This window comes from Amblyomma maculatum, chromosome 9 (genome assembly GCF_055883805.1).
Source record: "Amblyomma maculatum isolate TAMU_Amacu chromosome 9, ASM5588380v1, whole genome shotgun sequence".
Lineage (NCBI taxonomy): Eukaryota > Metazoa > Arthropoda > Arachnida > Ixodida > Ixodidae > Amblyomma > Amblyomma maculatum.
The window spans coordinates 47,638,488-47,663,483 of record NC_139352.1 but is presented as its reverse complement, the minus strand read 5'-3'; the positions used below and the strand labels follow the sequence as shown (position 1 = coordinate 47,663,483).

At 44.2% G+C, this 24,996-nt stretch overlaps 1 protein-coding gene and 1 long non-coding RNA gene across 3 annotated transcripts in view; one reads left to right on the top strand and one right to left on the bottom strand.

Moving 5' to 3' along the window:
* Positions 1-8,868, bottom strand: part of LOC146179007 (uncharacterized) — a 117,892-nt gene extending 109,024 nt beyond the window's left edge. The window contains exon 1 of the long non-coding RNA XR_014700677.1: positions 8,779-8,868. This is a non-coding gene — a long non-coding RNA (uncharacterized LOC146179007). The remainder of the gene's footprint in view (positions 1-8,778) is intronic.
* Positions 1-21,161, top strand: part of LOC146179006 (uncharacterized) — a 30,537-nt gene extending 9,376 nt beyond the window's left edge. Inside the window, exons 2-7 of one of the 2 annotated variants that reach the window (XM_084578697.1) lie at positions 11,214-11,321; positions 11,587-11,628; positions 11,762-11,798; positions 14,126-14,411; positions 17,641-17,827; positions 19,612-21,161. In XM_084578697.1, coding sequence (XP_084434823.1) covers positions 11,292-11,321; positions 11,587-11,628; positions 11,762-11,798; positions 14,126-14,411; positions 17,641-17,827; positions 19,612-19,773 — 744 coding nt within the window. In that variant the 5' untranslated portion in view covers positions 11,214-11,291 and the 3' untranslated portion in view covers positions 19,774-21,161. Of the gene's footprint in view, positions 1-11,061; positions 11,322-11,586; positions 11,629-11,761; positions 11,799-14,125; positions 14,412-17,640; positions 17,828-19,611 lie in introns of those variants that run through there. The other variant, XM_084578696.1, reaches the window with a different exon arrangement.
* Positions 21,162-24,996: the final 3,835 nt, after the last annotated feature.

Genomic DNA, 24,996 nt, shown 5'->3' with positions numbered 1-24,996 from the left:
AACTCGGACTAACACCTTCTAGCTGAACCTAAAGTATAGGATATCAGTACGCTAAACTTATCTGAAACACCTCGAATTTTTCCCTTCCGATAGCAGTGAACAGAAAAAACTTGCTTCTAACGGTAGCCAGAATTGGATGCAAACCGCGGCCCTTTTGCACGGTATTAGATGATATCATATCCCTATGGTTATGACTCCTTCCAGTGATAAACAGCGAAGTGGACCCATATATTTATCAGGTTTATGGTAGACGGAAATAAAAGTTATCCCGGAAACTTGAGCCTTTGGCACGTATAATGATGGAGTCGACAATCAGCGTGTTCGCTATATATCTCTCCGCCTTTAGCAGATCAAATATAGGCTATCTAGGTATAACTGAAGTTTTCTTTCGAGATGAGATTTCAGGAAGAAACTGGCTAGTTGAACGACATCGAGTGCGTCATTTTGAACTAAAGAGAATGACACAATTCATTATCGGAGATCTTCACATCAGCGCTACGAGTAATGCGGCGTGCTAACGGCGTCAAGGTCGTCGGTTTGACTTCCTGTTCCGATAGCCGTACCCTCTAGGTGCCGCAAAACTCGCGAACGCTTTCTTTCGTTCTTTTTTTTTTTTGCCTTTCGCAATATCACGTAAGGCTCACTGACGTTAGCCCCGCCACTGTAGCTCAGTGGTCGGGGCGCTCGACTACAAAGCTGGGAACCTCGGATTCGATCCCGGCGACGGTGCCCGAGTTTCAATGTTGACGAAACACAATGCGCGCCCGTTTATTGAGAGATGTGAGTGCGCGTTAATGAACACTGGGTGAAATAAATTATGCTAAACCCCCAAACTCTCCATTACGTCGAAACTTTAAGCTTATTTATTACCTAAAGGTCGCCTGTGAATTGCTAGTTATTTTGCTCTGTGACTCATAACACAGAAGTTGCAGCGGAGTGCTCACATTACGACCAGCAAAGCCTTATCTCCCCGTATCGGAATGTATCGATGGATCTTACTGTAACACTTTCGGCATTGCACGAGCGAAAGAACTATGCTGTATAAAAAATAAGAATAAACCAACGAAAAAGGTCGAATGAAGAGCGGCGATGAGATTAGTGGGCGCACACAACGTGTGAGGCTACGTAGTCCAATGGTAAGTCATTGGTGCTATATGTCAAATCATGGACAACTTCTGTAATAGAGCAGGCCGACTGTATGCAACGGATGTCTGGTTCTTTTTCACGAGAGAAAAAAAACGCGCACAAAGGGACAAGCTGAGCGCATCTATGAGCCTCGAATAACAGGGCGGCATTAGTTTCGGCCGCCATGTCGTTTACCGAACTAACCTAGTAAAATGTTATAGAAAGAAGAAAAAAAAAAACGGAGAGCACAATGGGGATATGATCAAGCAGCTCAATTACAATAAACACGCTTCTTCGTTCGCGCACTTTCGCACAGTTCCACAAAACCTCGGTTTATTTAGACAGCACACCACGCCCTTCCTTTGTTCCCATATGCTCCCACGGTTGCACTGACGCCAAGGCAGACGGTGGGCACGATCTCTCGAATACACAATAGAAAAAACTGCGCGTTTGACGCCCACTCGCCGGATGCGCACGTGATCACAGGCGGAGGGTGTCGGATGACACCTGATCCACCTGCGTGATGGCATCCGACTCCGATGCGTCACGTCAGGAGCAGACGGCTGCTGCCCTGCCCAGGTGGGAACTGGCGCCGGAATAAGACAACAGCTAAACAAGAGTCGGTCCCTAAATTCAACGCCACGCTGTTGTGGCCCCGAGAACTATACATCGCGCAAGAATTGGATCGGCGCGTCCGGGACCGAGTCGTTTGTTCCGTTTTGTTTGGCTTATGACTGGTTTGTGGGGTCCAACTGCCAAAAGTGTTAGTACTTAGGCTATATGAGAGACGCCATAGTGAAGAAATCCGGAAATTCCGACCACTTGGGGTTCTTTAACGTGCACTGTCATCGCACAGCACACGGGCGCCTTGCTTTCGCCTCCATCGAAAAGCGGCCGCCGCGGCCGGGATTCGACCCCGTATTCATGGGCATAGGACTCGAGCCACCTAACCACTCCACGACCGCGGCGGGTTCCACCGTTTTACGAGTGATAATGCGGACACAATTAAGAGCTCTGAAGTTACACTCACCTGGCAAATAAATTTCAGCTGCCTTTTAGTGCCAGGGCCTACCACAGCGATGTGCAGGATGTTGTACTTAATCCAGTTTTTGGAGCATTTTTTTCGCAAGGTTGTCTAGAATGTCCGAGGTGCGTATTAAGTTATTATTTACAAATATTCTCGACTGAAGCATCCTCTTGGTAAGGGAACCAAAGTCTCGAGAGCTCTCCTCTCAACTTTGCGGCATATTTTAAAGCGAAAGCCTTTAATGGCTCATACTGTCATGGACAAAATGTGTCCTGCTTTTGAGGAGGCTCCGTTTGGCCCAGGCGGGATCACGTCGTGCAGGTCTCGACCAATCACCGAGCACCACCACAGTAGGCGTACTTTATATGGCCATATGCCAATCAATTTCTAATTAATGACTAATTGACTTATTAACGACTAATGAATTATCTAAACTTAGACGTTTCTAGGCGTTGCGCAGACAATGCTTTCGCCTTTCACTGCTTTAGTCGCTAAAGTAATTTTTTTATATATAACATTGATATGGAATAAAACGAAACACCCTGTATAGCCAGGCAACGACTTTCGCACACTCTGCATGAAGGTAAACGTAATACGTACATGGTGCAGTGAGTGGGTAGCTGTCAGCAGCGTGCGAGGGCGGACACGTCAACAAAGAACACGACACTGTGGCGACAAGTGGCATGCGTGGGTCTGACAAAGACTGGCCGAGCTTCCCACGTGTAGTGACCCTGCTTTATTCGACCGAGCAACCTGCTCGCTTAGGAGCGGATGCCTCTCACGGAGAACTTTCTGAGCGTTGATTGTCCGAGAACGGTGTTCAACTTTACATAACACGCGTTCGGCGCGTGTAAGATTGAGTCTCCTCGCTTTTACCAATATACAAAAAGACCAAGCGTACAAGAAAAAATAACAAAAATGAAGAGAAAAAAAGAAAACACGACTCGGGAGGCATGTGGAGTGGACAGGAATATTTCGAACCTTTTCAGGGGTGACTATTGTTCTCTACGTTGTCACTAGCAGGTCAACCACGTGGACTGATGGCAAAAGCGGAAGCCTCTAGGTAATTAATAGCTCGCACTGGACACGTGGCGAGGCGGAAAGAAAACAGAAGTCGGCCAGAAAGAGATCGTTCCGATTATCGCTTTTGTGCGGCACGACACAACAATACGATGACTGGGACGTATATGATGATTTGTTAGGCGTGATCTACTTTAGCTCTAGTTGGGCGGAGGACATTCGAAACTCCATTGAGGATCACGGAGAAAAGTTCCGAGAGCACTACAGAATCTGCGGGGTAGAAATGCGAAAGACTGAGGGTTGCTGCTGCGCACGGTACGTCGCGCGCCCTTTGTCGAACACAACCAGCGCTCCGTTCAACGCACCAAGTTCACCGGCGTTCTAAATTGGTTTACGGGAAAGTAACGGCGCAGCGTCTGACACTCGCGGAATTTCTCTGACACATCTCGCGGGCAAATCTAGCCAATGCGAGATTTTCACTATGAGCCTAGGAAGGTTTTCAACACGATAGCTATAGGCGGGCGAGCTGGTGATACAACTAAGGTTTAATAACAGGAAACACTTAGAGTCAGCACTTGCATTGTGTTTTTCTACCCTTCGTCCCCGTTGTTCGCGCTGTTATTTTTATAAAGGCTTTCAGATTAAAAATAAAAGACAAATAATACATATATCAGCGTGGGAAGCATGCGAGACGCTAACACTGATACTAGCACCGATTCTCGTTAATTCACAACCATAGCAAACTTTCATTTAATGATTTTATGGCCAGCCTTTAGGCACCGTTTGCACAGTCTATTGAAATATGTTGACGCTAATGTTGTCCCTGCAGCATTTCAACCATTCCGCGTATTGGATAATGCGCTAAAGCTATTTGTTAATCTCGTTCCAATAGCAACTGACCAATTACTACATTAGACTTAATTCTTTAAAGCACATAATCGCTTCCTAGTTCATCACTAGTTCCCAACTTTAAGGTCGCAGATTACCTTATCGGACGAGCTGTCTTGGGAATACTGCCGCCCGGCTGCAGGCAGGCCGTGAAGGACGCCACTGTGATAGGCTCCAGATTGATAGCGACCGCGTGGGGTTTATCAGCGTGAGACGGCATCGCGCAACACAAAGATACAGTTTGCAACCGGCTCGAAACATAAAAGAGTGCTGTTGTATAGGCCAGCTGGTGGGACATTGTAAAAATAAAATCACACAAACAACAGGAAGGAGGCAAGTGGACAACACAGGGCAAGGGAGCACGCACAGCTTTCGTAGACGCCCATAAATCTTCACTCTCGCACTATTCACTGTTGTGGTAGAGTAATAAAAGCATCAAGTTGCTACACAAAGTAACATGAAAGCTCGAACGAAGGAAAGTTTCGCAACCGTGACTGACTTATCTTACTCCCGAAACATTACTATTCGGTGTGAGTGAGTGAATAAACTTTATTGAGTTAAGACAAAAACAAAGGTAACGTAAGTGGGCCTCTTCCAGCACGGAGAAGTCTCCGGCATATTTTATAGACCGAGCTTTATAATATCACGTAATTGTCTTAAAGAGTTCAATAAAGGGCACCCATAGCATTCACTGTAGTCATCCTCAGGCTGTGACCCAAATAAAAATTTGATTGGCACTTAAGTTGCGCATTTAAGGCTATAGTGTTAATGGTCTTAATGGCGTTAATGGCAGAGGATGCCACACAGAACTCCCCTCGCGGATGCTAGTTCGTTTACATGCGATCTATGCTCGCGCTTAATCACTAAATGTTTATTTTGTGCATCTGGTATATCAAACATACTCACTAGCATATACTCGCAAGATACCATGTGAGAAACCAACCAACATAAATGCAAAGCCTCGCTTTTAATAACCCAGGCAGCACGAATCGTTTGTCCAATATTGGTACTGTGTTGCAATACACCGGTTCTACTTTGGGCCGGCCATTGCCAACAAAGTAACAATATTGGATCAGCATGAAGTAGCGTTTCTGACTCGGTACCAACGCGTCAAGGGTTCGATTCTCATTTCGCAGAGGCTACCCGAGTAGGCGCGTCCAGCTACCTTGGCCACTTGTCACGTGCTCTCGTGACGTCACTCAACCTCTCGACCAATCAGTGCATGCAACGACGACGCCGGACTTCCATGCAGAACAAGGCCCTTAACGATGTCGCGTTTAAAAGGGGTACAATGTTATGTGACGACAAACACTGCGCATGTTGACAGATAGTTAAAGGTATGTTTCTCATCGCGTCCAGCTACCTTGGCCACTTGTCACGTGCTCTCGTCACGTCACTTAACCCCTCGACCAATCAGTGCATGCAACGACGACGCCGGACTTCCATGCAGAACAAGGCCCTTAACGTCACTGCGCAAGTATGTTACGCTATAGAAAAAATGAGGGGGACGCTTAAGTTGCATTCAGAGTAGACGGGAAATGCCTTTAACGCCACATTTTCATTGCAAGATTTTTTAATTCTTTAAAAATAATTTCAATTTTAAGAAATTTTTACTGTAACATTAGCACACATCCCAAACACACGTTAGTAAGTTGTACTAGCTACAACGCGTTCACTACAGGTACTGCTCTAACACTTGGTACCAACGACCCTTCATGGCGCCTATATGCGTTACGTGCACGCGTCTGGCATGCGAGAGGAACTGTGTTCGAGCCACAATGACGACCAATTTTTTTCATATATTGGTTTCTAATTTCTGAAATACCTCAGTTTGAAGAACCTTCTTGCAAGTTGTGGCTTCATTTGGACCATTTGGACCCTTCTCCAATTCATTATAAAGCTTTACTTTGAATGTACGGTGTTTAAAATTCCCGCACGAGGTCATTGATTGTGACGTCACAACCCCGTCGACCAATTAGGGTTTTCCTACACGAATGCCTCCGATACTAGGTGCCGACAACTATTACTACTACTATACGCCGAATACGACGATTAACATTTTTAACCCATCCTCCGATGATCATCACAGTTTGAAAGGTTTGGTAAGAACCATTTTTATTGCCAAGCTATCCCTGTGCACAACAAAGCTATTCTGTTTTCAACAACGTTATTAGGTTGGAATTTTATGTCATTTCAATCCGGCAGCAGTGCCCCGCAATGCTCCGGTGATCAAGTCATTTTACATTTCTTCTCCTATGATCTTTTGTGATAAACCGGTTGTCTTCTGATCTCTTGTTCCTAACCACACTGTAAAAATTCGCACCCTTAAAGGTGCATTTCGTGCCTATACTCACATCCTCCAGAAATCTCCAGAAAAGGGTACATTGAGATACTGATGCAACCCTTAAATGGGTACAGTGCTGCTTGCTGCACCCAGTAAAAGGGTGCATCAGTACCTCAAGCACCCTTTCTAGGGGGTGTGAGTTATAGACGCGAAAAGGGTGCGATTTTTGTTTTTTTTTTTTACGTGCACGGTTTTTCTGCCGCCGATAACAGTGGGCCAGGGTCCTGCTCGAAATAGTCTACTCGCAGTAACACGTCGTAAACGTGCCGTGTTGCAGAAGTCGCAGGGTCGGCGTCACCGTCGTTGTCGAAGTTTCGCGAAAATCATGGTTGATCGGCAGTGCCATTATATACCAGCCACATGTCCTCACGCTGAAATTTCAAACAGCCCGTAATGCCCAAGATAAAGGAGGAGCTAGGCGTAGATTGCCGAAGTGATTAAAGCTTGATATAAAATGCAAATGAACAGTCGCCGCTTATCAATAATGATATTTTATGACGTAATTGATTTCGTTTAAAGAAAACCAAGATTACTCTGAGGAACCCTGCGTCCCGATGAACGCTCCTTTGTAACTTCAGCGTTCTCCGTTCGGAGCCGGCGTTCGTGATAAAAATGTGCGTATTCTTTAGATTTGTCAGTGCAGAAGCTGCCCCCGAGAGGACCGCAGCCTGCTATAGCGTGAGCGTCCCCCTAATCTAAATTTCTTAGTGAAGTTCCTGACTACATATCTATCTGCATCATACGGGCGACTGTGTTTAGCATATATACTTAAGCTGAACAGTACCTCCTCTAGCACGGTTAAGCCTCATCGAACCACGATGTTCGAAAGGGCTAATGCAACTTTGTTTTGAAATGCAAATTTATGCGCGTGTCAGGAATGCTTGTAAGTTGGAAAATTACCAGCGCACACAGGACAGGGGCAGAACACAAGGGAGGTATCAGAATCCTATCATATCTACAAAAACCAGCTTACATGTGTTAGTGACCCATATGTTGTCCTGCATGAACGGGAATTTTCATATCTGGACGCGCCTGCGTGATTGCATGAGTTTTTATGTTTTTGTTTTCCCTTTGAGTATATATTTTTCTGCATTTGCGAATAAACGCTTAGTTGCGAGTCAGCGCTTGTGGTGTTCTCTTTTGACCCTGTCCTGTGTGCGTTGGTAATTTTACAACATGCTGTACCAACTCGCTCGAATGTCAGTTTTACTACATGCTTGTAAGCTCAGTGATGCGTATTTGTTAAAGTCTGCAACCTTTTGCGCAGTGACAATATACTATCATTACGTCGGCCTTATACTGCCATGCAACAAACTAACGTTGTAAAAGAGGATACAAAGACGCTGTTAAAATGCTTCCAAGTCACTCAGTTGACCGAGAACACTCCACTTTTTCCATCAACCTGCATTCGCAAACTCGCCTATGAAACTTTCATCGCTCTAAACTCAAATACGAGTCGGCTGTCTGGGACCCACATTAGGCATATCTGATTAGTACCCTGTAAGCCGTTGGGAATCTTGCGGTCCGCATCATCTCATCACTCTACGACCCCAGCTTCTTAGTAACTATACTATCAAGACCTCCCTGGATTTTCAGCCGGTATAGGGCTTCCGACCCCCTATAGAGGTCGCCACTTCGATGTTCACGCCTACATTTTAGTTCTGTAAGTGTCCAGCGATTGGAAGTCAGAGTCACTAACGCTTTTAATGTCTTGTTTTCAATAGAATGTGAGCTGACTTTCAATATGTCTTTTTCTCCCAAAACAATAGCAGCGTGGAACTATAATTACTCTTGATAGTCATTGAACGTGGTCACTTTACTTTGGGCATATATAGACAATGCCCAATGTAGATCTCATGGTATTGAAATTTGCATAGACCCCCATGGGGCCGAATGAGTGAGGCACGAGTTTCTTTGCACCGCCGCGCCCTCTGCGAATGGTTCTAAATACTAGTGCTAACAAAAAACAAACAGTGACGTATGTTTGGCGCGGATTTCGATTTTTTTTTCTCGTAGACACGAAAGACAAGGCTAATGACGACGACTAAAGAACGATACTCGGTCAAGTCGGCAAAAAAATTAACCCCGTAACTGTTACGGATATATAGTTTGGCCGAAAATTTGACAACCAATTTGAGGCAGCTCTTAATGTTGAACAGGGTACATTGCTTGCCGACTTGCCCAAGCATCGTTCAGTTTCCGTCGTCGTTTGCCTTGCCTTTTTGTGTGAGCGATGCAAAAACATGCAGCTTTACACCGCTAGTTACATCCACATTGCGACGGTGCAACCAATATCAGCAGCAAAGCTAGCAGGATAAAGGCTGTGCAGAATGCACGGGCACACGAAAAGGAATTTAAATGCTCTCTTGCTCACCTTCCGAGTTATTCCAAAGCGACGCATTCGGGCTCCATTCGAGCCGTGCATGCCGCCACTTGCCGCGACGGAAGGTCTCTCCGGAGAAGCGCTGACGCAGCACCGTTCGAGAAGCTTTGCACGATACAAGCTTTACCGCAACCAACACAACGACGTGCGCCTACATCTGACACATCAGAAAGTGTGTTCATGATGCGTGCCGCTTCCAAACGGCAAGAAGAAGACGTGACGGTACAACGCAGACACCGCTGAACCGCCATCTTCCCGCACGCAAGCCCATCGTGTTCTGGAAGATTCCGCCAGGTTTACAAGAGCAAGAAAGGCCGCTAAAAAAATAAGATGCACTATCATTACTGCGCAATAACTGTGCCGCGTTCTTTTAAAGAGATCAAAAGGTTAAATTTCATCAACATGAGAACTTGAAAAATGTTATTTTATTTTTGTTTTTTACTCAGTAGTTCCAATATTTACCACCCCATTTGAAGATGTTCTTCCGAGCGATTGGTGTCGCTGGCAATGGATTTCTGTCCCCTTTGGTTTCAAGTAGCGCTACCATGGGATGGACCTTGCAATATCTCTGAAGAACTCATTGTAATCATTTACTTTTTCGCGTTATGCGAGTTGTGATTTAGATTTCCCCAGACTGTCCTCGATATATTGTGTTTATATTGTTCTTTTTTTTTGCCTTGGCGTTGCAGTTCTTTTCCTTCGTGACAAGCTGTCGTTTGGCGCGGCTGTAACGCATCCTTGTTCTGCTTCCTTTTGTGCTTGAATGTTTATTAAACTAGTCTTTTGTCATTTTATTCTCTCGATTTTAATTGTCTAATGCGCGTTCTTTGCGCATGTACGTACTGACTATTGGCATATGTTCTCTATCTCCCCAGAATGCCTTTTTTGTTTTGCAATACCCCAACTCGGGGGCCTTTATAAGCTAAGCATTAAGGATGATAATGATGTGCATAATTGCAACAATGGTAAAAGCGTTATGTCAGCGCCTATGCCGATACCCACGCAATGAATACGCATCGAAATGGCTTGGTGGGTTCTGGTACCGATGTTTCGTGTGCACAAAACGACTTGTAAGCAGTTAAAAATACACTCTAAGCATGTAGAATATGCAACTTAAATGTATCTGCGAAATGGAATATAAAAGGTTTGACTGTAGCGTATGTTTAAGGATTATTTCACCTCTTGTCCAGTCAGGGAAAAGTATTTCATGTGAGCAACACGGCAGACCAATATTTGCTCCCCTTTATGTAATGCCTCAAAATGCTCTCTTCTCCCAATCACTTGCCCATGTACGTGTAATTTCTTTCGAGTGTGCTTGCTGGCATAACATTTTGTCGTTCAAGGCATGAGATACAAAAAAAATGCAACAACAAAATAATGGATATATTTAGAAGTGGGCGACCTGATCTCCACTTACATCAATCTAAAGGATAACTGCCGTTCCTTTTTAACGTCGAACGAGAAACCTAATCCTCTAGATGTCAAGCAATTAAAGTCGACGTGCTTATATAAAGTAACGTTTTTTATTTCCAGTTTTTTTTTTCCTTTTTTTTTTTTTGCCGAGACAAGAACGCAGTACTTTTTCGGTTCCTACTGATTCTTTTCCAGACAGCAAAATAGATACCGTCTACCATGCAAGGAATCCCTCATACAATCTCATGGCAAAAATATTGTGCAGTTTTACGCGACACTGCAACGGCAGATATATAGCTAAGTAGTAAAACGTAGTGTTTACAGTGGATCCTCATGCATTACAGCTCTCGTTAACGACCGTGTTCTTGGTCACTATGGTCCTCTCCATACTCGTTTCGAAGAGCGCGAGCACCTCATGCCTCTGTTTACGTACAGGTTGATAATTTACGTTGCGCTGGGGATCCTCGCGTAAACGTAACATGCGCCTGCATTCGTCAATTTCAGCATCTTCTTCCAGAAACGGCAAAGAGGGGAGGAAGTTCTGCCTCCGCGCAGGCTTCACCAATCCACATAAGAGCCCTCCATCGCCAGCGCATGACATTTGCCGTGTGAACCAACCACGGCCGTTCGTCGCATGGTTTCGGATTCGTGGAACGCATAAGGAGGAAGGAGACACACCATAGTATTCGAGCCGTTTAGGAAAAAACAAGAAAAAGAACAACACGAAGAGACGGGAATGGGTGTGGAGGAGAGACCGTTCTGCACTCGAGAAGGGCGCGTTGGCGAGGGCGTAACGACAAAGAGGCGAGGGAGTCCCAGAAGCTGAGTCTGCGGGGTTGGGAGGAGGAGTTGTCGCGGCGCGTGAGAAACCCCGTGCCCTTCGCGACGCGGTGACTCGGTGGCGGCGGGTGTTGTTGAAACTGCGTCCGCTAGTCTGGATGCCTTGTCCTGGCGTCCGCCACGCCGTACGCAGTCTAACGCACCTTGCTTTGTTTCCACGTTCTCCATCGCAGGTTTGCCGTTCTGTACCCTTTTGAGGTACTCCAAGTAGACTTAGCGCTTGAAAGAGTGAGAACAGAAGAGCCGACGCCATGGCGCCAGCCAGGATCCTGCTGCCGGTGGTGAGTGTACCCACATCTATCGCCTTCACTTCTTCGTTCCCGTTTGGAAGATATAACCACTATATTTTGAACAGCAACAACTTTTACGTTTTGAAGTTCGTTTTCAACTTTGAGAGTCCTTATCTTATCATCCTGGAAGAATCGACATTTTCATGCTGAAAACTTTATTTAATGACAACGAATATAGCAAGTAGTGTTTGCACTGAGGTGTTGCGATGTTGATTCGCCGCATGATTCAAGTGTTCACTTATTTTTCTACTCGCAGGTGCTTTTCATCTCATCGTGCGGGTTTGCAGTTGGACAGCAGGTAACCTTCTTGCCTACTCAGTGCGGCCACGCAGGCCTTTGCTGATTGAACGGAAGTGAATTCCCAGGCACTTTCTTTATATATTGCGGTGCATAGGTTTATATGCAAATTGTTTGTAACACTTTTTTTTCAGGGTCAGCGGAACGCAGCTGCACCGTTCTCTGTCGGCGGTGAGTCATTCAGTCCTCTGTTGTGTGTTGCAACATTTGCAATTTCTCCTCGCAAAAGCATTCTTCAAGAGCACAATTTCTGAAAATTACCTGAAGTAAATGGTGACGTCTCGGTATATGTGAATTCCTTAATGATTGGCTCATCCAGTAAATAAATTATTAACGATGTAAATTTTATACTTGGCTTGATTAGTTTCTGGCCGATCATGTTAATTATCTGGCTTCGTAAACATAACTCCGCCCCGATTCAGAGTAATATTTTACGAGATGATTTTTTTTTCTTCTTCTTTTATCTGTTTGCAGATCGCTATTTTAAACCCTACGAAATATACGTCGGAGCTATGCAGGGGGATTGTTGATCAAGGTGGACATTATGTTTGTGATAGAGCTCAGGGATGAAACGATTAAACGATTAGTTCACTAAAATTAACTAAACTTTTTTTACTTTTGTTATTAAGGGGCAATATTATGTTAACAAATTGAATGCCGTCAGCATAGATGTTGTGTCCCGTTTTTTTTTTTTTTTAATTTTGTTTATCAGCATTGCAGTTTGAAACATTTTATACGCATTTTCTAACTCGGAAAACTGACTTCCCGTAATGCATATATTTAAAGTGGCTTTGCTTCTAATTGTAATACTGCAAATACGGAAGCCTTTTTGCCCATTTTATGCCGTAGAAGCAGTTAACATGATTTCCGCGACCTTACTATACCTAGCGATTCCATTTTATTATTGTACGTTGCGAGAATCCAACTTTACCAGTTAAATATTTCCAAATCCAGTGCCGTTAAAGACGAAAGAAAATGTTTTATTACACCCGTAGGTGACATGTCAAATACATCAGTACAAAGCAGACCCATCAACACCATGACATGGGATCAATACAATTATATGAAAACATGACAGGATGCTGGATGAAAACAAGAGGACAATACCCTCCAAATCAAAATTGGCTGTAAGCATGAATATTGTTAACAAATGACAACCAAATGAGCAAATCATCACTTTGCATATACCCAAAAGTTACGACAGACAACAAAAGGGACCTAACCAAAGAAAATTTAGAAAACGACATCAACTGCTATGTTGAGAGTCTGTATCATTCTGGCAAGCATTCTGGTGCTATATTGGAGCATTCAATGGTGAAGCGAGTAAATGTCAGTACTGATTGCGTTTTATTCTTCTTGTGCGCACTTCATTTCACCGCTGGTAATATATTACAGATTTAAACTGGATACTGTCGATAACTTTTTGTTTGTTCTTCGATTTTATTGCCACAAGGTTGCGATAGCTCTAAAACCCTTTTTTTTTTTTTTTTTTTTTCCCTAGAATTTCACTCCAGTGAATCTGAACAGCAGGCCTGGAGAAAGCGTTCGCCCGTTGAAATGCCTTTGGGTATCCGACACGACAATGGGAATCGAATTCCGTGCTTCCCATTTATACGCCCACATTTCAACCGCAGGCCATTACTGCCGTCTTCTAGTATATATTTTAGGCTTAGTATTACGAAATAATCATATAGTTACGGGTCTACGGCAGCTTTCTTCTATGCGCTACAGTACCGTGAATAATTTAATTTCGTCAATTTCCGCCGGCCACAGCCGCGGCAATATTTGGACATATGTCTGGCATTTCAGAGGCTCAGTGTTTTGATAATAATAATAATAATAATAATAATAATAATAATAATAATAATAATAATAATAATAATAATAATAATAATAATAATAATAATAATAATAATAATAATAATAATAATAATAGTAATAATAATAATAATAATAATAATAATAATAATAATAATAATAATAATAATAATAATAATAATAATAATAATAATTGGTTAGAGAAAGGGAAAGGCGCAGTGTATGCCACACTTGTTTCTGTGGATACCTGAACCGCGCCGTAAGGGAAGGGCGAAAAATGGGATTGTAAGTGGAAAGAGAGAAAGACGAGTCGTAGTGGAGGGCTACGGAGTAATTTTGACCACCTGGGACGCCCTGCATAGTTTTCCGATGCGCGCAATCTATTCGCCGCCTAGTGCTTGACTGCTCCGAGATGATGCGTTAAAAAAAAAAAATGTGCCTCTTGCGCAGGCTCCACCACATTAGTCGCGGTGGTTTTTGGTCTAGTTGCCGGTGTGGCGGTAAAATAAAATAATCATCATTACCAATTTCCGTCAATACTACAACGTGCCACTGACATCCTTCGTTTAACGATGCACTGTCATCAGTGAGCCGGCCGCGCATTCCAAGAACCGAAACGTGAACAGCTCGGTTGACCAGCCAGTGCGACTCAGATCTTTGCTTGGTCTCCGATATCGCAGGTACCATCAATTCAGCCCCACAGGGTTCGTCCGGAGCAGGTGGTCTGGGCCTGGAGCATTTTCAGGTAGCGTCGGACCTCAAGCAGGCTCTGTCGCTGCGCGTCCCGCAAGACTTCTTGCGCGATCACCTCGGGGACTACCACTTCAAGAACCCCAACATCTTACTCAAGGCCCTGCTGCACCCGACCTACAAGACGCGCGACCGCAAAGACCGGAAGGACCGCCACGACTCGTTCGAGCCGCTCGACTACGTCGGGTCATTTGTAATGGATTACATTGTGTCCAGGTGAGTTCATATTAGGGAGTGGTATATTAGCCTTAGGTACAAGCTTTTCTCAATTGTTTAGCTGCTCATGACACCAGGAACTTAAACAAGAGGAAAAAACGGAACAAAGGGCTTGCTCCGCCAAGGCTTCGTGGTCATTCGCCGAGTTGGAATGTACCGGATGGCTCCAGTGGAGGGGAAGAGTGAGATAAATGACGAGAAAAAGATTGAAGCTTCACAGGTTTTTCGGCTTTATCATACTATATCATACAGTTTATAAAGCTTTCTCACGTTCCTGATTACTTTCCTCGAATTTCCATTTTGCCATGCTTATGGCAAAAATTCATATTAAAGTTGATAATTCCTGTGGCCTTACTTCAATTGATTTCTGTTAAGAACACTATTTCAGTGTCCCCAACGCCCCTGTACCAACTCCCTGCTTCACTTACAGAGAGAGAAACAAAAGAAGCTAAATGTGGGGAAGTTAACTAGGAAATGTCCTTTAAGCTTCACTACACGTGAAGAGGGGACGAATTGAGGAAATGAAATGAAGTAGTGGCAATTAAAAGAGTTTTTCACGTTTTCACGGTCCGCAATGATAAAGGAGCCGAAGGAGCACATCTTAAATTCTGTAATCGCGAACTCGACCCTGAGCCCTTTAAAACTTGCCGGAGCGCCTCCACCGCTCTCCATTGTGATGAGGATTTTATCCGAGGCCCTAGAACATTTGCTTGTATAAGAGGACTAGAATCAAAGCGGCAGAGTGAACGAGCCAGGAGGGGATGCTCGAATCGAGAGCAGTCGCAGAGTATGTGCCCAATATTGTTTCGTTGCACCTAAGCTGGTCACACGTTAGAGAGTCTGCCATTTTGATAAGGTGGGAATAGGTGTTAGTAAACTCCACTCCCGGCCACAAGCGGTACAACTGCGTAGCATCACATGAGTGGATGCCGAATGGTATTTGTAGTTAAAGTAAGGGTCAAAGTGGTGCGAGCGAAGTGTCTAGCCTCCGGTTGTAAACCATTACTGTATAGTCACGTTTCGGGCAAGCAGCCGAAGGTGTCTTGCTGTGTCGGCTCTTGTCAGTGGTATCTCGACAATGTTGGTTGTATCGTGAGCCGATGGAGAAGCAGTGTCATTTGAGTCGTTGCCAATAATGCCACTATAATCATGGTAGCCACTGGAAGATGATATCATGACCCTCTTATAGTGCCTGGTGGTGCCGATGTCATACCTCCGCTACAAGTAAAGCTCATGGTCGCCACGCCTTGAGCCATGACGACCATGAGCTTCACTAACTAAATTTCGAAGCATGCACTAGGTCATCTCAGACATTTTATGAAAAAGCTATTTGTTTCCAGTCCTTATTTTAGCCCTTAACTCCGCATTCCAGTATTTTCCTGAAAACTGATTCCACTCACCATCATCATCATCATCATCAGCCTGACTATACCCACTGCAGGGCGAAGGCCTCTCCCATATTTCTCCACTTAACCCGGTTCTGTGCTAGCTGCATCCACTTGACCCCTGCGAACTTCTTAACCTCATCGGCCCACCTAACTCTCTGCCGCCCCCTGCTACGCTTGCCTTCCCTTGGAATCCACTCACTGTTAAAATATATATATATATATATATTTAGAGACTCTAAGGACAGTAGGCCACCAATTCAAAATGTTCTAAAAATTGGAGTGATAACTACGCAGGGTGTGATGCGACAACGTAATGGCTCGATCCCGTTTGTCGGCTCTCCCTGCATATACTGTTCCCGCTGCTCCTCGCCTAATTACTAACCTCTTAATTTGTTTCTCTAATATCTGAAAGATACTTTTTAGCATACCATCGTCTATGAAATTACGCCCGGTTTATATTTAAAACCCCGCTTAAGTATATTATGAGTTCGATGTGTCGCGTCAAAACACGGACGTACCCTTTAATGGCGCAGTTACGTGAGCACAGAGTGCGCTCGATATTCGCCCTCATCCCCTGATAGTTGGGATCATCGTGGTTGGGACAGTGAGCTGTGTCTCAGCACCAGTTTCAACAAGACAGTTTGTCTTCATCTGGACGATCATTTTGGAAAATTACTGTCTTGGTTCCAGTTTATGAAAAGGAGAATGCTACGATTCCCTGCGATTTGTAGCGTGTACAGTATAGTCCACTGTTAAAAGGAACACTAGACCGCGTTTCTGCCGCGATTTACAAAGCACTCCAGAGATAGCCAGCGACAAACAACTGCACAAGTTCATGCGCAATAAGCACGGCCGACTGCTCTTCCTGAGCATGCACTTGGTGCCGTCCATTCTTGCCTGAGGTTGGCGGCAGCGCATTTCAAATTGTTTAGGCCACGTGATCTCATGTTCACTTTAACAATGAATCGTATACTGTACATACGGGAAGGAGAGCGGAAGGCTAGTATTTCTGAAAATTCGATGGGGTGTGGGCGTTACCGTAGAACGGCAGTTCTTTAGTCCAGTATTCGAGGGACTTTCTGGGGAACGACTTGATTACCCATTACAGTCAGACGCAGTCTATTGCCTATTCCCAAATAGCTTTAAGTTTATTTACCGCTGTCACCTGAGCCAGAGTGGCAAAACGGACTGCACAGTATGCAAACCCAGATGATGCCGGTTTTCTCGGACAAAACTTTAAGTTTTCCACAAAATTGTGCTCAGCTGCGTAGCGGTACATGCTAAAAAATGGTAACAATGATAGTAGAAGGCGGCTGCTGTCATCTGCTTTTTTTTTTTTTTTCAGGTTATCAATTCCAAAGTAAGGGGGCGGGAGGGGGTGGAGGTGGGGGGGGGGGTTGTCTTGCGCATACACGAGTGCGCCAGACTACCCCCGCCCCTATTTTGCCTGCCGTATGCTGGCAAGTGCTGCATCATATACGGTATGCAGCCGTTGCCTGCATAAATATGATGCTAATAAGAGCTATATGTAGTGTACCTTGCTACTTTCCACCCGTAGCGTAGGTCAAGACAAACATATATCGAGCAAAAAAATATCAACTTGTACTAAAACAGCCGGTTGCACATCAGCAGCAGCCCGCAGGCTCACACTACCCCCTCCGTCGTCTACCGCCATGTCTTTTTATAACGGCAGGCTGCCCACAAAGCACCCTTCGTATGCACACAAACAAAAGTGTCATCTTCAGTCACGACAGAGCAGATAACCCCTGCTGAACCGATGCATATATGTACATCGGTTAGATGTTAGATGGCATATCTTTACTTATGTCCTACGCATGCAGGTACGTCCTGATGCATGCTCGGAACAAGTCCCAGCACCATATGGCCGAAGTGAAGGCGTCGGTCCTTCGGCAGGACTCGCTCGCCTACTTCGCTGTAAAAAACAACTTCCACAAGTTCGTCTTCGTCGACCGGCCCGTCGAGAAAGCGTCGCTCAGGGAATTTGCCGATGGACTGCGGAACGTTCAGGTATGGTAACGGCGACAGGCCACGGCGCAATCCAACGCGTCACAAAGGCCCGACACGCACAGAACAAGATTTAGGTTCAGTTATAATGTCGAAATACTACAATAGAGAGACTTAGCTTATCGCGATCCACGATCCGCCACCGCGACACGCGCGGGACGCACAAGCTGATTGGTCCAGACGTGGCAGGTTTATGTGCGGACATCTAACAGACATCCAGTATGTGGCGCCATCTATCGCCGTCAAGAGGTTCTGGGCATGCGCAGGGGAGCGCGCGGTGGTGGATCACTGTAGCGGATCGAGATTCACGGTAAACTAAATGTCTCTAATAACTTTACTGCCGGAATGAAGTCCGTAGAGTTCGTCAAAATATCTCGTTTTAATTGTGAAGCGGCTTTTTCACTGCTATGTTTCGATATTTGAAAGAAAACCGCTACAGTGAGATACAAGTTCAGCAATCAGCATGCTTGGAAAAACCAGCACGGAATCGCACTTTTCCCTAGAATTTATCATACAAAAAATGCTCTTTAACTATGTTACATTTAGTAAACAGAAAACTGCCGTCTGTCAGCCAGCGGATATTCGCTCGTGTATAGGGTGCTTCTTTTCGATGACTGTATAATCATCGAAGACAAAGAAAGCAAAACCGTGCATGTCTTGGTCATGTGTTGTCTTCTTGTAGATTATTTAATGGTGGCTCATTTCCGCTTCGTGGCCCTGTAGTGGTTTGATAAGAATTGCACGTCTTGGTTTTCATTTCAGGTTTGTTTAGCACGCGTTTATTGCCTTTGTTTAACAGTCGAATAGTGGTACCGGCTATATGGTTATGACAAAATATTCGACAGTTGGTTCCCAGTGCGGTGCTCCTTCAGGTTGTTTTGAGAATGATGTGAGCGCTATGTGTCGTCAGAATGCTTCCAATATATTTTCTAAGAATTCTCAGCATACCATTTGAATTTATTAAAACTCAAGTGACAGCTTCTTTAATTGAACCGAAGAGTATGTATGTTAGACTATTGATGGCATATTTTATTGATTTCGGAAATACATTAGGCAGCTATAAGGACCATAGTTAAGGCGTTTTTAAGGCAGAATGTGTGTCACTAAGCACGTCAAGTAGTTATCGCCAGCTGCATTATTTCTATGGAGCTGTGTGCAGCATACCTCCCAGGTTTTCTGAAAAATTACTGGCTTAAGTTAGTATATCATTTAAATAACCTGTCCTTATGAAGATCTGTCTCCCCTTTGAGCACGAGTGGCTTCTTCGTAGCTGGAAAAATTCTGGGCATAACTCGGCACTTTAATAGCGAGCTTTGCGGTATTGATTAATGCCCGCACATTAATTTCAGCCAAGTTCCAGCGCTTATGCATTTTTCACTGCGACCTTATTAAGGCGAAAGCCTTTAATGGCTCATGCTGTTGTGGACAAAATGTGTCCCGCTTTTGCGGCGGCTCTGATTGGCCGAGGCGGGATGACGTCATAGAGGTCTCGACCAATCACAGAGCACCACCACAGTATGCACGAATGCATGCCTTATGCCCATATGTTCATTAATGCTCAATATCTAATTGATGACTAATTAAGCCATTTGTCATATAATTAAGTGCTTATTATATGCATACTTAATGACTAGTTAATTAAATAGTTAATTTCTAATCAGTGCCAGTTGCGTAGAAAAATGTGGCACTCAGGCTTTCGCCTTTCGCTACTTTAGTCGCTAAATTCCCTCGTAATTTTTCAGTTCCCTAACTGGTTTTCCTTTATATTTCGTTACCGTTGCCCACAGACACTGGGAGAGCTGAGGTTTGCAAAGAAGAAGCGGAGCTTTGTCTACAAGTTCTTCAAGTCCGTCATAGGTGCCATCTACGTAGACAGCGACTACAACGCCGACACGGTCGAACCGATCCTCCTCAAGATGATCAAGCGTGATCTGGACCTAATCCTGTAGTTGCATGATCCACACGGCATACAACGCTCGTACTCTACTATTTACATTTAAAAACCATTATTCATCCCATATAACAGAGTGCAACACCATTCTTCTCACACAAAGCACACTTATGTCAAATAATGGGCGGGAAACATGTCCTCGTTTTTAGGAAAGTTGATATAGCTACATGTCAGTGTTATTTGTTTAGACAGTAATCGACGCGGACATTAAATTGTATAGGCCTTTCAGAGAAAGCCAGGGTGCCTTGTAAACACTATCATGGCAGGCTTCATAATACCATTCCTGTATAATTAAGGACCAGCACCGAAATCCCACTGCGCATATTGTGCCAGCTGCAAAATGTCGAAACGGCTTTACGCTGAAATTTTGATGCTCTATATTGAATCACAAATGGCCAAAATTCATGCACAATCGTTCACAGAGGCACTCGGAATAGGACACAACTGTTGGATAAAACATTTCAGATTGTTGGAGAACTGGTCATAAACATGTCGCGAGCTTTGTCCACCAAGTGAAAACAATGTTCGCGAGATCGTGTTTCATGAATTGGCACAGCAATGACACGCTACAACTTCTCATCTCTTTCACCCTTGTAACTAGGCAAACTTCCTTATCTCATACCCGTCGAGTATTGACTGGGGTATTCTAACCAAGATAAGCGTGTAGATTACAAGTAGCGATACTTTATTACCCGTCTCGAAGACCGAGTGAAAGCTGATTCACCTGGTCCGGCCGCGTTGATAAAACTCTAACATGAAACCTTAGATTAACTTCAACACCGACACAGCGCGCTGTGCTACTTTGGGTAGCGGGTAATTGGTGGTAAGCGTAAGACCTGTTACGCGACAAGGGCCAAAACGAGTGCTAAATTCCCGATTTTAATTTAGTTCATACAACATGTATCCCCATTATCATATGAACCGACAGTATGGCCTCACTGAACATTCACAATCTGAATGCCTACATGCGTTCAATACTTTTTCTCATTTACGCATGCAGCAATGGGATGGCGTCCTATGGGCTTCTTTTTACGAGAAGACTTGTGCAAGTCGTCGATCGTTGACAGAAGTGTACTTAAGGGCGCATACTTCAGCAAACAGGCGTCCGGAACCTATGTCACAGCCCTCTTGAAGCAAAACCTTCTCCACCGGCCTTTCATCTTCACCCAACATTTGTCATATCATCATTTCCGGGCTTGCCAGTGTAGGTGCGTATAGTTCTGTTTGAGGAGCACGCCGCCGAGCTGCTGGCGTCTCGGCCTTACTGGTGTTGCTCCAAAGAACGTATATGTGCCGTTTCTTTCTCTTGTGCTACGCGATATGTAACCTGTCAATAATACTCCGGGAAATAAAATGATACTCGATTTGTTTTTAAGGCGAAACCTATCTTGGCTCATGGGCTGTGGAAAAGCTTTCAGGAAATGTCAGTACCGAACTGACACTTCAGGCAATGAAAACTGCCTCCACCGGGAATAGAACCCAATCGCTCCGATCCCCAGCCGAGGTCGAAAACTACTACTCCACGCCAGGTTCGTGAGAAACCGATCGCAATTCTTCTTGTGTGGCGTAAGGATGATAGTTGCGATGACAGTGACCATGCAGTTAGCGATAATGCTGATAGCTGCAATGGTATCTTTGCTGCGCCACATTTCTGGGTACTATGTAGCAATCTTAATGACGCTGCAATTAGTGATATGATGGTACTAGCGATGACAATGACGATGCACTTGTTAGGTACTGATGATAGCAGCGATGGCGATGACAATGACGACGCAGTCAGTGATGATAATGATGATAGTAGCTATGATAATTATGCTGCGGTTAGTGATTAATGGTGGTAGCGATGACAGTGACGGTGCACTTGATATATAATGATGATAGTAGCGAAAGTGATGATGATGATAGTAGAGATGACATTGACGATGCATTTAGTGAAACCAGCCCTGTAAGGTGACTTTATCATTTTCGCTCTTACTCAGACTTAAGCGCAGCCCTGTAATTTTCACTCGATCCTTTTTGCAGCACAGGAGCGAAAAATTTATGTTAAGAGGTAAGCTTTTTCAGCGATGACAATGGCTTGACAGAACGTAAAGGGCTGCTGCAAAGGAGTCACGCGGCAATGAAATTTCGGACACTTTTGCATTTTGATGCATTTCGTGGTTATGAGTGGTCTAAAGAGAGGCCTTAACCACATTAAGCTTGCCACTGGTCAATTCTGCGGCTAAATTCAGTACAACATGGTCTAAACGTCAGTTCTTTATTTCTACTCCTTATTTTCAGCAGAAAGTCTTCGTTGCTCCAAAATAGTAAATTTTGTTGGAAACAAATGCCTTTCACATCGGTGCATTAAATCGCCACTGCAGCAAATAGTTTTTTGAACATTGCCTCATTGGTCACCTCGAGATATTGACTAGATTAGAAGAGTACTAGCCGCTCTGGCGCCACTGGTAAGGCGCTCTTTAATTTGCAATTTAATTTAATTCAATTTGCGAAGCGGCGGCCAGATTTCAACTCCAGCAATGTGAGAGTGCGTGCGTACTGAACGATGTGAGCTGATGTTAAACACTGAAAATAAATTTGGTTCGCCTCGATTCATTTATAACGCAGGACCAGCAGACTATTTTCAATGATAACTGAGCTATTAGAAGCCGGGAAGTGGCGAGAATTTAATGGTATTGACACCGCGGAGTTTTCCCAAGTGCATGACAACTATATTATATTGACGCTGATCTCCGAGGCTTGTCTGTGTTACGATTTGCTTCTAAACGGGGATCAAGGAGCCGTTTTCAGAACTGACGTCATGGGTTTGAATCAAAGTTAGAGGAGAAAACTTACGATTTTACACATTTAAGACAAGTTTTATCAATAATGCGCCCTCTTCTGCCGCATGGGCGCCGGCAGTGTAAATGGCGATGTTCCCGATAACACGGAGTTGTTTCCAAGTGTGTTTTTAGTGCGCAGCTCCGATGCGTTTGTTCGGAGTTTGAGCCGCGTCGCTATTGGTGTCGTTGTGGGTGTAACTGGGGAAAAGAGTGTCACGAGCAACGAGAGAATTTCTCAGAAAACAAAGAGAATTTCTCAGAAGAAGAGATATTCTCTATGACTCGTCACAAAGATAGTGTTTTGTGATTGCACATTCATGCATACAAGCATCTTTCAAATCGCTGCCTCAATATGTCGCAAAAACGCTGACATAGCTGCACTCGAGTTTCACATTACGGAGTATCGTAATCGTTCCTAGAATTTTCTTTTTTGTTTTCTCCTGGAAACGAAAGTTCTTCTGATAGTGACCAGAAGCTATCCTGATAGGCTCGACTTTCGTGGGCATCAGCAACTAGCGCCATCTTTTCGCGGCTAGTAGCGAACACATCGTTATTCAATGGGGACATGTCATACACTCAACTTTCAGAACACTACTCAGTTACGAGAGATTCAGCATGTGCATAGAGACTTTCATGGCTACTCTTCTCCCTCGCTGCGAACTCTGACCTATAGAATGGTTCCTGCGTTCACGCATTTCTGAGGGAGTTACAAAATTACTGCTTTGCTTCGAACTTTCGAAAATCCCACAGTTTCCAACGCCACGCGTCATTTTATTCTGGTCATAGGAACTGAGTGATAGATTTTTAACTGTGCCGAAAAATGTCACCAAAAAGAAATAGTAGATTTATTTAATTCACCAGAAATCAAGAAATCGAGCCGGAAATCAAGCGGAGTGTGATTGCTCCACAAGTATTAGTGTGCTTGTAAAGACTCCTGCTTGTAAAAAATAAAAAGGAAAATAGAAAATACGCTACTGTCCAACTACTCACCAACTGGTCTCAGGGGTATACCGGCCAAAGTGGTTTGTTGAAAATTGTGTATAACTTCACGCCCGTGTTTAACAAGAGTGCAGCCATCCGTTATAGGACCAAGACCCAACAGACAAGGCAAGCGATCTCCTGTCGTGCCTACTGTCCTTCCTGTGAGGCGAAACTTGGCTTTCTCGGACAAAATGTGTCACTTAACTGAACAACCCACTGCGACATTTGCAACACACCTGCAATGCCACGCAGGTCGCGTTGCAGGTGAGGTGAAATAATTTCACGATATTCAGCTCGTTCGTGTCTCCAAAGCAAAACAACCTCTGAAATGCACTTAATGTAGACTGGGGACGTATATTCGCGGAAAAAATATCTCGCCTGTACGCAAGCTGGTCATTTTTTTATGAGCCTTCTCACACGAGTGGTAATTGCAAGACTTAATACTGTACGGCTACCGTTAAAGCATAGCACACCGCTACTTCAAGAAAAGAAGAAAAGACATAAGGCTGAGCATATACAGTCCAGTGCAAACAGGTATCTGATATTAGGCCGGAGCGAAACGGCAACACTTCGCAGAAAAGAACAAAGTGTTCGCGCTTAATTCTCACTTGACAGTGCAATGAGGCTAAAACCCGAGGATTGGCACCGCCTTTGTCGATATCCATCTCCGGCTTATCCACCTCAGAGCGCGGAAAAGAAAAAGATGAAAATTGTGGTCGTTGTCGTTCATCGCTCAGGTTTGATGCGATCCTACCAAAAAGCCAGTGTGACCGGCTCAGTCAAGAAGTCCAAGAAAGGTGACAGTCATCACGCTCCGAACAGCAAAAAAAAGGTTCGATCTTGTGAATTTTGCGGATGATTATTTTCTGAACTGCGGAAAAGATTTGCGAGAGCTGTACTTAAGGCCCACATGCAACTCTTTGCTCGATGTAATGAAGTTTCATTTCACTCTGATGAGCAATAATTTCTTACGTTTCAATAAACTTACGGTCCAAATACATTTTTCCTCAGACCAGTACCTGTACTACTTATTCCCGCAAATAAAAATCTCCAGTAAAAATATCTGTATAATCAAAGCTTGTACGAGTATGGAAATAACTGTCTACTATGATAATCTTGAGAAAGAATATATAACTAATTTCTCCAGTCATTATTAATAACGGCAGGCCACTAAAGTTCTAAACAGAAGCCCGCAGATACAAATTTAAGCAGGGGATATGATTATTTCCATACTTACATTAGAAAAGAATTAACAGCCACTGACGCATAGCAAAAAAATTGTTTTTTTATGTTGATGAATGCGAAGTAACAATCATGCAGATAATTGAGTACAAAGTAGAAGACAAAACACCACATACGGCAGATGGGATCAGAACACTCAACGTTGCTTCCGTCATGCTCTACCACTTCTACGGCGA